At 35.1% G+C, this 13,032-nt stretch overlaps 1 protein-coding gene across 1 annotated transcript in view; it reads left to right on the forward strand.

Moving 5' to 3' along the window:
* ROS1 (ROS proto-oncogene 1, receptor tyrosine kinase) overlaps positions 1-13,032 on the forward strand; it is a 112,753-nt gene that overhangs the window by 78,837 nt on the left and 20,884 nt on the right. The window contains 6 exon segments of the mRNA XM_076003030.1: positions 1,530-1,698; positions 2,355-2,472; positions 5,375-5,565; positions 7,278-7,361; positions 10,386-10,521; positions 11,930-12,092. Of these exon segments, the coding sequence (XP_075859145.1) occupies positions 1,530-1,698; positions 2,355-2,472; positions 5,375-5,565; positions 7,278-7,361; positions 10,386-10,521; positions 11,930-12,092 (861 nt within the window).

The raw sequence follows: 13,032 nt of genomic DNA on the forward strand, positions 1-13,032 counted from the left end.
ATTAAAGTAGTTTCTATACCAAATCATTAAGGAGGCAGGTGACCATTTTTTTTAAATAGGCAACAAGTCATCAGAAATATGCTCAATGGAAAAAGCCCAATCAAACTATGGCCTTTGGTTTTATCAACTTGATATTTAGTGTTCCATATTTTCATAGTTGTTATCTAAAAAGTATAAGACCATAAAATATATCTTATATAATAAATTCTAAAAACATCCTGGGTGACAACTTCATTTTTAAAGAAATAGTGAGACCATGACTATACTGACTTTCTTTTAAGTTACCACTGAACGAAACATTCCTAACTAACCTTTGGGGGCTGAGATGTTTTTAGCCAGGAATTAATTTTTTCTCTCTCTCTGAAGGTTCAGGGTAAATATTATGGATTCAATATACCTGTTTTATTAAGCTATATGTCTCAGGGATTGATACATTTATGACTTTAGTTCAGGCAATGTCCCTGACCTCAGCATTTCTATTTTCTTCTTTTTCATTCCCTCCACTCCCTTTTCCCCCTTTCTTTTTGTACCTGGTGGTCTACTTTCTGAAGGTGCTATGGAGAATCATTCCTAACGGAATAAAAAACTAATATAAAGTGTCCTTCTAATGAAATGATGTGACCTGATGAGTGTCAGTTGAAAAAGGAGTTATAAATTAAGTTTATTTATGGAAAATGGCCTTCTTAGGAAACTCAACCATGGAAAATACACTAAGAACCCTTGACAAAATGACACATCCTCTGTTTTTTCTTATTTGTATGTTAAGTAAAAAAAAATCACTATTTTCAAATAATGATATTAAGAATCCAAATACACATATTTTTAAAAAGCAATGTCACAGGGAAAGAAGTTTTAGATACCTATAATTAGAAGCCCAACATCTAAGGTGGAATGAAAGCAAGATTTCCTGTATTTAACTTCTAACCTTGCTACTCAGTAGCTGCCTGATGGTGGGGAAAATTTTCCTTCTTTTAGTGATCTGGGCTTCCTATGTATAAAAATAAGGAATCTGGTCACATGTCTGAAGAGGATGTTAGGAGGAAAGAAATGTTTTAGCTTGTAAGTTGCTGTGGATTTCTTCAAGGAAACAAAACGTATAAAAATATAATTATTATAAAAGTAGCAAATCTCTGGAATTGAAAGTTCATTGTTTTTATCCATCATTGTCCCTCAATGAATTTGCATTCTTAGCCACCTTGATTTAATGCAGGTATCTACTCTTAGGGATAACAAGAAGTCATAGCTCTGAATCCTCCCTGATAATGTATAGTCACAGGTGCGTTTGCTACCTTGGGTTTATTCTAAACTTAAACTGTCATTTAAGTCAGCTGTAGATTGTCACAAAAAATAAAACAGCTGTAAGTGATGGGATAATGTTTGGAAACAAACATTCATAAAGAAGTCTTTATTCTTTAATATAAGGTAAATGTTAAATTTTAATCACTTGCTATAAGCCTTAAAACATTTTTCTGTTTTAAGAGGATTTTCTTAGAGAAACAAAAATGTTTAATTGAGAATTCTTTTTCTAGTGGAAATACAATGAGTTTTACCACATTAAAGCTTCATGCAGCCAAGGTCCTGCTTATGTCTGTAACATTACAGATCTGCAACCTTATACTTCCTATAATGTCCGAGTAGTGGTGGTTTATGTGACAGGAGAAAATAGCACCTCATTTCCAGAAAGCTTTAAGACAAAAGGTGAGTACTAACATATTGAACACACAGAAAACCCTGTAAGTGTCTCAATTCTTTTCTTATCACTTTTTCCACCGATCCTAGAGGTTGAAAATCTTCTTTAAAAACAGTATATTACTATTCTAGAGCTTATGTGAAGAAATTGAGAAGAGTTAGGAGACCTCACAGGCAGTAATGAGGTAATACTGGCCTGGTCTTACAGGATCCTGAACTGGGAAAAATTATTTCTCCTTTCAGTATTCTGATTTTATGTCTAGCTTTGACATTTTGAAAATAGTGTTACTGAGTGTTCAAAAAATGCTTATTAAGTGGCTATTATATTCCAGATGCTAAAAATGAAAAATCTAAAAAGTCCATTAAATTAACTAGTGTTCTGAAAGATATACTATAACTTCAAGCTGGTCCCTATAAAAATGGAGAGAAAATGCTCCAAAACTTATGATAGCTTCTTTATTTGCATTTATCACTTATTTTGTGTTAAACAGAGATATATTGTTAATCCTATCATTAATTCATGTAATCCATTAATAATAAAAACTTTAGATACTCATTTAATCTATTGTCTTTCCTCTTAATAAACATGTAATATAGAAATATGTCAATGCCAAATATTTATACTTCTAACATGTCAATCAGTATTTTCTTTTTTCCTTCCAAAGCTGGAGTTCCAAGTAAACCAGGAATTCCCAAATTATTAGAAGGGAGTAAAAATTCAATACAATGGGAAAAAGCTGAAGATAATGGAAATAGACTTATGTACTACATCCTTGAGATCAGGTATGCCTGTTTGCAAAAGTGCTTTGTAAACTACAAAGAGCTAAGCAGTTGATTGTAAGATGATCAAAAGTAACAATGTATATTAAAGTATCTTTATATATAAACACAAAGGATCCTTAGTTTAAGGACCTTGTGCACATCACTACATTCTTTGTACAATTCCTAGAGGTCAGTCTCGGCACTCTAATTATAAGGCAGATCACATCATTTTCAGAACTCTGTAACTGCTTTCAAAACTTTATGAAAATCATTTGATCATAGGCTCATGCAACCAATATTTACTTAAATAACTACTCTGTTTAAGAAGTTGAGCTGATATTTAATGTTAGATAAAGGTAAGCATGTAAGTTTCTGATGATAATTCGTTTTAGCAAGATGAATGCTCTCTAGTGAGAATTGTAGATGAACTAGGCATTTTTCATAATGTAAAATTAGGTCAAGGTCTGAAATTGTCTGAAGTGTATAGGTCACACAAGATTCTCTATCCATTGTAAAGATTACAGTTTGCAGTGTGTTCCCAGGTACTGAAAATGCACCATCAGTGAAAACCAGCCTCTGATGAACATCCATAGACCCGGCCAGTATGGGGAGCTTGGTGAACCATAACTGGCTCAGAAGGACTTATTTCATGCCAACTTGAGGGGAGAATTCCAAATTCCAAAGTCCCTCATGGGACTATGAAACCATCTTTTAAGAAGCTCCAAGGACAAAAGTCACTTCCATAATTACAGTCCTCGCAACTTGAGCTTCAGATCTATTTTTGCTTCATCGTGCTCTGGCATTCCCATAACCTTAAAAAATTTTCCTGCTCATGCTAGAGAATTTTCTTGGCTGTATTTCTAATTGAAACTTTCTTGAAATTTCCGTTATGATTTTTTCATGAAGAGTGATACATTCTGACCTGCAGAATGGTGTTGGTTGTCTGTGGCTGTAATTGTGTTCACCAACCAGGCCACACTGTGGTTCTTGCTAGGACCACTTTAGTGTGTTCCTCTCAGTAACACCTTAAGTGTTACTTAAGTAACTACATCTAAATACTTTCCATACTCCTTGCCCCAGGTCTCCACTGTCAGGACATGGACTATAAGATGACAGAATGAATTGTTGTAACTTCAGTATCTCAAAGTAAGTTCTTTAGTCAGGACACTCTAGTTGGACTCTGTGTAGTGCAGTGATAGTGCAAAGTATACAAATTTGGGAGTTGAACAGATGTTATTAGTTTCCTGAGGCTGCCAGAACAAAGTACCACAAACTGGCTGACTTAGAACAACAGAAATTTATTCTTACAGTTCTAGAGGATAGAAGTCTAAAATCAAGGTGTAGCAGGACCATGCTCCTTCTGACTGTTCTAGGGAAGAATCCTTCCTTGCCTCTTCTTAGCTTCCGGTATTTGCTGGCAATTTTTGGTGTTCCTTGGCTTATAGATACTTTGCTCCAATCTCCACCCTCTTCATCACATGCTGTTCTCCCTGGGTGTGTTTGTGTCCAAATTTCTCTTTTCCGATAAGGGCACTGGTCATTGAATTAGGGCCCACCCTAAACTAGTATGACCTCATCTTAACTCGATTACATCTGTCAAGACTTTATTTCCAAACAAGGCCACATTCCCATATTTTGGGTGGGCATAAATTTTGGGGGGACACCATTCAATCTAGTACACAGACCGTGTTTAAACCTTTGCTCTTTCCCCTTTTGAACTTAAGTTTTCTCACTTGTAAAATGGGATGATAATATCTACCTCTTCAGGTTGTTGTGAAGATGCAGTGAATTGAAACATTATGCAAAGCACTGGTACAGTGTGTTATAAATGGAAGGTCTGAACCAATGTCAGAATTCTTCCTTCTCTTCCTCATGGCCAATAACTGTGAAGAGCCACTTCACAAATTCTTAAGGGCCTCTTTCTCTGGGATCCAAGTTCTTTGGAAATTGCCAATGTGTAACATGAGACTTCACAAAATGTACAAAAATGCTATGCTTTACTCAGGATGGACTTTAGGACCCTTAGTTCCTGGGAAAAGTTGTGACCAACTCTGCTGCCCTCATACCCCTCATGTTTTTGCCTGTTCCCTGCCCCCATGAGGCTCAGCCCTCACTGTCCTTGTTGATCTTTCAGAATGACCTCTCAGTTAGCAGGAGCAGAACAAGATTCTCCTACATATCCCTAAGCTTACTGTGGGTTGGTACCAAGTCCTGAAACTGTTGCGATCTGAAAATTTGTCAGTGAAATGTTTTTCAATGTCAGAGAAGACATAATTGGAAGAACTTGAGCTTGCCTTCCTTCAGTGATTCTGTTAAAAGCCATTCCGGTTATATCATTTGAACCCAGCTCTTGTGCTTTTTCCATGTTTCATATGGAGGACAGTTGGATTGACATTGAGGTAGGATGTAGGTCAATACAAAAGGAAGCAGTGAACCTTAGAATCTCAGATACAATGATAACTTTCGCAGCTGAACTCCAACTACTTCTTTATCAATTTCATAATTTGTATTTTATCCATACATGTATGAATAAAGGGCAAAAAATACAGGACTGAAAATTAAGAAAATTGAAACTTCCTAGTTATAAATTATAGAATAACTGTCTTATAAGTTTGGGATTCTGAATAAAGTTTACACATTCTAATTAGTAGGAAAAAGATCTTCAGATTTCTCTTGGCCATTGATTATTCATAACTTTCTTGGTGGGCTGAGTTGGTTAGCTCCATGCTCCATGCATCACTGGGATTTCTTTATAAAACCATGCTGTGTTCTGTAGCCAAATCCTGTGAGAGGTATGAGATCAAGGGCAATGTGCGTGAAAGTATGCTCTGGAGTTCTGTCATTTGAATGATATACGAGCAACTAGAAATAACACATATATTGTCATGATATTTTATTTACTATCTTACTGTTTCTTTTGCAGAAAGTTCACTTCAAATGATTCACAGGACCCTAATTTAAGTTGGAAAATGACATTTAATGGATCCTGCAGTGGCATTTGCACATGGAAGTCCAAAAACCTGAAAGGAATATTTCAGTTCAGAGTAGTAGCTGCAAATAATCTGGGGTTTGGTGAATATAGTGGAATCAGTGAGAATATTATATTAGTTGGAGGTATGTTACAATGTCTATCTACACACCAGCTTATTACATAAAAGTTCAGTCATAAAGATCAGTACATTCTTAACATTGGTAATAGATAAATGGTGACTATATATCTTATCATCCAAACTATCAAACTATTCAATTCCTCTGATGTGATCTTCCTAAAACATCATTATCATCATATCATTTTTCTCCACAGTAATAATCAGCTACTCCTTAATGCCTACCACACCAAGTCCATGCACCTAACTAGGCTTTCAAGGCTGTTTACAATCTGATCTGACTCTATCTATACAGCCTTATTATCATGTTCCTGCTACTCTCATCTTACACACAAGGCCTAAAACTATTCTGTCTCTTCTATTTCTATTTGAACTTGTGATACATTATGATTTTAATCATATAGGCTGGAAATCTCAGTGCCATCTGTGATTTTTTTCCACTCAGTCACCAAATTCTATCAATTTTACCATCTCAATTCCTCTCTCATGAGTTCCCATCTTCCTATTTCCACCCTGGCTTTCTTAATTTCAGGTATTGTTTCTTGCCTGTGCTCTTGGCTTAATCACACTGCTGACAGTTGATCTAGTTGAAGCACAAGCTGGAGTACTTAACCCTTCTCTGAAATACAATGTTCCTCCATTCATTGCCTTCAGAATCAACTACAAACTTGTGTGTGGCATGTAAGGCCATCTGTGATTTGTTTTTCAATTGTGGTTAGTCTTTGCCAATCTTTATCCCTATGCTGCGGCCATATAAGTCTGGTAAGAAGCTTTTATGTCATGGTCTTTGGCTTTGTGCTTCCCTCAGCCTAGAATACACATCCCTACCATCTACCCTGTGCCCGTTAGCTGGGATTTCCTTTCTTTCATTTTCTGCCAATTGAAGTTCTTCTCACTTTTAAAGATATAACTTAAATGAATCCATAGTGCTGCTTCAATGATGTTCCTTAGGCAAAGTGAATTATTGCATTTTACACATGCACATTCCATGTAAAAGTTAGATTATTATTATTTGTATTATAGTTAGTTGTCTACATATGATCTTAGCAAACTTTCTGTGAAAAGAACCAAATGGTAAATATTTTAGGTTTTGTAGGCTACATCCAATCTCTGTGGTGTGTTCTTCTTTTCTTCTTTTTAAAAACAGTACTTTAAAAATGTAAAACTTATTCTTAGCTCATGGCAGGGGTGTGACAGTGGGTACAAAATCAGGCTGCAGCCAGATTTGTCCCTCATGCCATAGTTTGCCAAACTCTGGCCTACATGTTTGTTTCCTCTACACAACTGAAACTACTAAGAGAAGGTACTGTATCTATTCCTAAGTTTAATACCCATGAAATTAAATGTGTTTGAGGATATTATTTAAAAAATCCAAACTATTTAATATATGTAGACTGAGATATCTTTGTCCCAAATTCATTAAAAAGATATGCATGTTCTCCCAGTTATTTATAGGTAGAAGGTGGAGTGGGTATATTCCAATGGTGTGTTGGTAAACTGGCTCTCTGGGAAAATAAAAGCAAAAACACCTTGATTTTGATTCTCCATGGTATAAATACTCTCTGCATGTATGATTTCAAGTTACCAACTGTTTAACAACTGGCTTGCAAGAATCTAGTAATAGCTAGCTCTGGCCTATCACTCTGTGTGTGCTAGTATAACTGAAACTACTTAGCTTTATTCTGTGTATCAATTTCTTTTTCTCATTTGTATCATTAGATGGTTTTGGGATACCAGAAACAAGTTTTATACTTACTGTTATAGTTGGAATACTTCTGATTGTTACAATCCCATTGACTTTTGGTAAGTATCATAGATTTTAAAAGTAGGTAATAAACTGTTTACTTGATTGTACTGATTAATTTATCTCTTAGTTTATCTAATCTCCTACATGAAACATTACCTGATTAAATAAGTTCATAAAATTGACAATGTTACCTTTGGTTATACTCTTACAACTACTAACTTCTGTGAATTTTTTTCTGATGTAGCTATAACTACTTAATGAAAAATGTACATTTCATGGTATACTTTAGTTAAAACTACATGAAAGGGCACAGACTTTTAGCTTTCTTTGAAACATTATTGTTTATGATTGGCTGCATAACAAGTGTTTTGTAGCTTATAGTTTGAAATAAGTAAAAGAAAAATAACCCTAGGTACGAAAAAAGTGTAGGATTAATGGGAGGCCAGTGACAATCTTTGGTCAGACTAGTTTTGGTTTCTAGGCAGACAGCCTGGTTTGGAATGAGCAGGGCCTCTTTTGTAGAAGATCCATTTCTGGCTTGTAGGATCTACTCTTGCTTTCAGACATTTGATCTGCTTATTTCAAGTCCCTCCTCATTTATAAATGACCAGGAGAGCAGAAGAATAGGTTAAGTAGATAGAAATTAGCTACTTACCACTATTCATTTTATACTAATATCCTAGTCCTAAAAAGTACTTTTTTTTTTAAAGATTTAGTTTAATGATGAGAAAATGCAGTGACAATCTCAAAAGGAATAGTCAAACATTGGGCCTGTAGGGTTATCATAGTGATTGTACGTTCTGCTTTATTCTTGTTTCAGCACAAATATTAATAGCACTTTTTTCAGTCTCCATAATGTCCTGATTTGGGTAATAAGATATATGGTCCCCTTATCTATTAAGAATCCTTGACACACCAAAGCATTATAAGAAAGGCATGGTACTTATCAGAAGAGAACACTTAAGCATGTATCCAGGAAGCTTATTTTGTTCTTAAATAAGGGAAAGTTGAAGGAAAGTTACAAACATAAAGTTAAACTCTCTCAGGATAAAGAAAGCCAATATTTCACTGTGTTCTAAATCTTTATCCTTTCTCCAAACTAAGTGGAGTTATAAGCTATCAGAATGCATTTTGAAACTTGATTTGAGATTTCTTTTCAAAGATTCCACCCAGATAATATGTGGAACTCCTTCAGCTAACTTGGAAAGCTAAAAATTTCAGCTGACCCTGCCAGGATTTTAACCTGTGGTTCCAGAGAGTCTAAGTATTGCACAGCTGAGGTTTGTGCCACTAAGCCAGCCCCTCCAGAATTACGCATATGACTGCAGTGCATTTGGCAGTTGGCATATAGGCTTGACTATCTGCTTTCCTACTGAGAAGGAGCATTGCATGAAGAATTCTTCATCTGACCTTTGCGAGCTTACTTGTATATCACCATTGTTTAAACCCATCACTCTAGTGGATGAACATGAAATAATTTCAGACAACCTATTGTGCTTTCAAGACATCCTATGGATATCTGACTTTCTCAGGACTTAAAGGTCTTTCTTCTGTTTGGAATTCATGGATTTTTGAGTATAGCTAAGCTAATTCAGTTCTTTGCTTTTAGTAGCAGTGCATGTGGTTTTGCTAATAAGAGTGTGTGAGTGCATGAGGAAAGATCGAGTCATTACAATAATGAAAAGTAACAATGATTTTAAAATTTGTATTGTGCTGAGGGCTCTCATCAGTTATATTTGTAACTATAAAATTGAGACAAAGTTTTAAAAATAAGCACTGGCAGCCTTTGCTTCAGTGAGTGGCCATATCTAACGTGCAACATTAGCCTTGTGCTAGGAGTAGAGGGAAATGTAAAGCAATAAAATACAGTTGCTGACCTCAGGATCTTGCCATTTAAAGATGGAGGCAAAATATACCTGTGTAAAATGATAGCAAAATATGTGCTAAATAACAGTAAAATACAATCTCACATGAAATATACAAGACAATGACAGAGAAGAAGCACTAAAAGGCACAATTGGTCTTTTAAGTTCATATTTGAGAAATCAGCAGAGGTTGCAGAGGTCTCAGAAAGCATCACTGAGCATGTGAGGCTTATGGTGGGCTTTAAAAAATGTATAAAAGCAAATTATGTAACCAAAACGTGTGTACCCCCATAAAACTCTGAAATAAAAAAAAATGAAAGGAAATGGTGACAGCACTTCAAGTTTGAAAAATTCCATTGGCAAAGGTAATTTCAATCTTTCACTTTGTGGTCCCTCAGATGGAATTTCACTTGAACAAAACTCTGACCTCTTGGGTACAGAAGCTACTGTGAAGTAAAGTTCGAATTGTAATGATCATCTCTCAAAGCATCCTCGCTGTTTTCAACTTCTGAGCCAATATTCTAGTACAGATGGGTGATCTTATTGACATAATTGTATTTTAACCTTAAAAAACCACTTTCTTTTATAAAAATACCTGCTAATTGTATGAAGAAGACATACAAATCATTCATAATTCCACAGCTGGGGGTGGGGCACTGCTACATTTGGTAAGCTTCATTCCAATAGTTTTCTATGTATTTGAGTATGTGAATATGAACAACAATGGATATACGCTTTTATACTATGCATTTAAAAAAATGTGCCATCATACTGAAAGCATTTCCTTAAGTCTACTGAGAAGTATAACCTGGATATGACTGAACTCAAAAATGAATTTGTTTCACTAATAATTATTATATCGTTTGTTTTGGTTTATTCTGACTCAGGTTTATGGGTGAGAAATCAGTTTTGAGAAATCAGTTTGAGAAATCAGTTCTAATATTAAGAAACTTTAATTTGTTTACTATAAGAAGTGAGATGAAAAGTCATGTGGTATATAAATTGTGTACTTTTATATGGCTTTTTAAAGCCTGGATTTAATTAGTTTTTCTATCATGGGCATATTTTTAAATCAAGTTATAAAAAATTCTACTCTGCAACTGTTCTACCAATTGTGTGCTTATTTATAAACATTTAAAATGCATTTTTGACATTTCCTAAAGGAAAAAAGAAGCAATATTTTATTTTATAAATTATGTCATTTTTTCTTTGTAGTCTGGCATGGAAGATTAAAGAATCAAAAAGCTCCTAAAGAAGGTCTAGCAGTTCTCGTAAACGAAGACAAAGAGTTGGCTGAGTTACAGGGTCTGGCAGCTGGAGTAGGCCTGGCTAATGCCTGCTATGCGATACAGTACGTAGCCTGGGCCATCATTGCGGAGCACCTAGACGAAGGGTGGGCAGCAGTGACAACAGTGCCCCTGTATCCTGCATTGCCCAGGGCAGTCCTGGTGTGTGCCTATTATTCTGACAGAATTACTAATAACTTCCCTTCCACTCTCAAATGTGACCTGGAATGGTTGGCAGATTATGGAGTTATCCTGTAAGGCAGGGGTCCCCAAACTGTGATGAGTTGTATAATCATTTCATTATATATTACAATATAAAAACAATAGAAATAAAGTGAACAGTAAATGTAATGTGCTTGAATCATCCCAAAACCATCCCCTCCTCCCAGGTCTGTGGAAAAATTGTCTTCCATGAAAATGGTCCCTATTTCCAAAAAGGTTGGGGACTGCTGCTGTAAGGGAAATACAGAAAAATACATTGTTTTCCAGTGTTTTATAATGTAGTTCAAAAATAAAGAATGAGATAAGCACTATATTTGAGAGAGTAGATGGTAACATGGTTGGTTTAATTGGAAGCAGTAATCGAGGGAAGAGGAATTCCAAGGGCCTTGTGTATGGGCTGTTAAGTCAGTCTGACTCTGTTTCAGAAGTTGCATGGTGATTGCCTAAAAAAACCTCTTTAAGAAAAATGAGTTTTGTACATCTGTTGTCACCATAATTAAGGAAAATATTTAAGGGTCTCATTGCATAAGATACTATATTATGATCTATGCAAAAAGGAATAATATATCATAGGTCTTGATTCTAGAGATTTATAATTCAAGATATAAAAACAAAGGATTTGAAGTAGACACAAAGGTGACATAAATCAGCCATTCAGAGGTGACTTTTCTTTGAGAAAAAACTCCGCATATCTGCTATTCAAGGTTCTCTATTAAAAACTCAAAGCATTTGTAATATAGAGGATTTTTTTTCTCACAGTATTCCAAGTGAGAAGATTAACTTTCTAAAAGTTAATCTAGTGATGATAGAGTTGATTTTTGTGGTCACAATAAATTTTGTTGTTCATAAGATATCAGGTGTGTGAAACAATTAAAAGGAAAGCTCATAGACTCAGACACATTTATTCCTAATTTGCAATAGCATTTACATAAATTGGCAGTTTGAAGAAGTCAATAACTGCTAACTTTGATAGGAAAAGCTACAATAAAAATCTTGAGGCAATGCACACATATGCATGTTTCTATCAAAATGAAGAAGGCTAGAAATGGGGACACATGTTCTGTCAGTAAAAGATGGTAGAATAGAAAAGTGTAATAGGAACACAAAATTCCATGTCATTATGTTGCATAGGATACACAGTGCTGCAATGCCATGAGATTTCTTTTTCTTGCTAAAATGCAAACATTGATACCAACACAAACTTGTAAATCATATGTATTTTGTTAGAACAAAAATATTGTTATTTTCTAGTACTCTTCCAACCCAAGAGGAGATTGAAAATCTTCCTGCCTTCCCCCGGGAAAAACTGACTCTACGTCTCTTATTGGGAAGTGGAGCCTTTGGAGAAGTGTATGAAGGGACAGCAGTAGACATCCTAGGAGTTGGAAGTGGAGAAATCAAAGTAGCAGTCAAGGTAATGTGGATCTTTGAACTCCTTGACATGTTATGTCACCATATCCACATGGATTTGCATGGATGCAATTATAATAAAAGCGGAACGCTCTTAGTTGAAAAGAGGACTAGTAGAATGTAAGCACCTATCCATAGCTATAGAAATCACATTTTTAAAAAAATTCCTACATTGGTTCAGTAATCAACAGAAAATCTTCAGGGTTTACATTACCTCCAAGGCTACTAATCAGCTAAGGCCTGGCAGACAGTTATTTTCCTTCAGATATACTGTAAGAGAACTGTAAAACAGTTTTATAAAACATGTTTGTAAAACATATTCTCAAGGTACTAGACCAGGGTTCATCAAATATTTTCTTAAATGAGCAGATAGTAAATATTTTAATCTTCCTGGCCATATAGTCTCTGCTCCAGGTACTCAACTCTGCCATTGTATTGTCATAGACAACATGTAAATGAATGAGTCTGGCTGTGTACCAATAAATATTTATGAACACTGAATTTGAATTCACATAATTTTCATGTGTCATGAAATAATATTCTTCTCTGGACTTTTTTTAACCATCTAAAAATGTAAAAACTATTTTGAGATCACAGGGTCTACAAAAATAGGTGACAGACTGGATTTACTCACAGGCTGCAGTTTGTCAACTTCTGTACTATACAAACATTCATCATGGTATATATTTAGTGTGTATTTAAGGAAGCACTGGATATACTTTCATTTTTATAAAACTTTCTTTTGTTGAGGGGTAATGAATCTTTTATGTAATTGAGAAATATCCTGATCACTGCTTGTTAGAGATTTATGGTTTTGAGGGTGGGCTATACAACTAGAAAAGATTGCAAAATTCTCTCCACTTTCAAATTATACCATTTAAAAGTTCTTCCACCTCAACTGTTTTAAACTAGTGTTTATTTTTCTCTCATAACAAGATACTTCT

This window comes from Microcebus murinus, chromosome 5, assembly GCF_040939455.1.
Source record: "Microcebus murinus isolate Inina chromosome 5, M.murinus_Inina_mat1.0, whole genome shotgun sequence".
Taxonomy (NCBI): Eukaryota; Metazoa; Chordata; class Mammalia; order Primates; family Cheirogaleidae; genus Microcebus; species Microcebus murinus.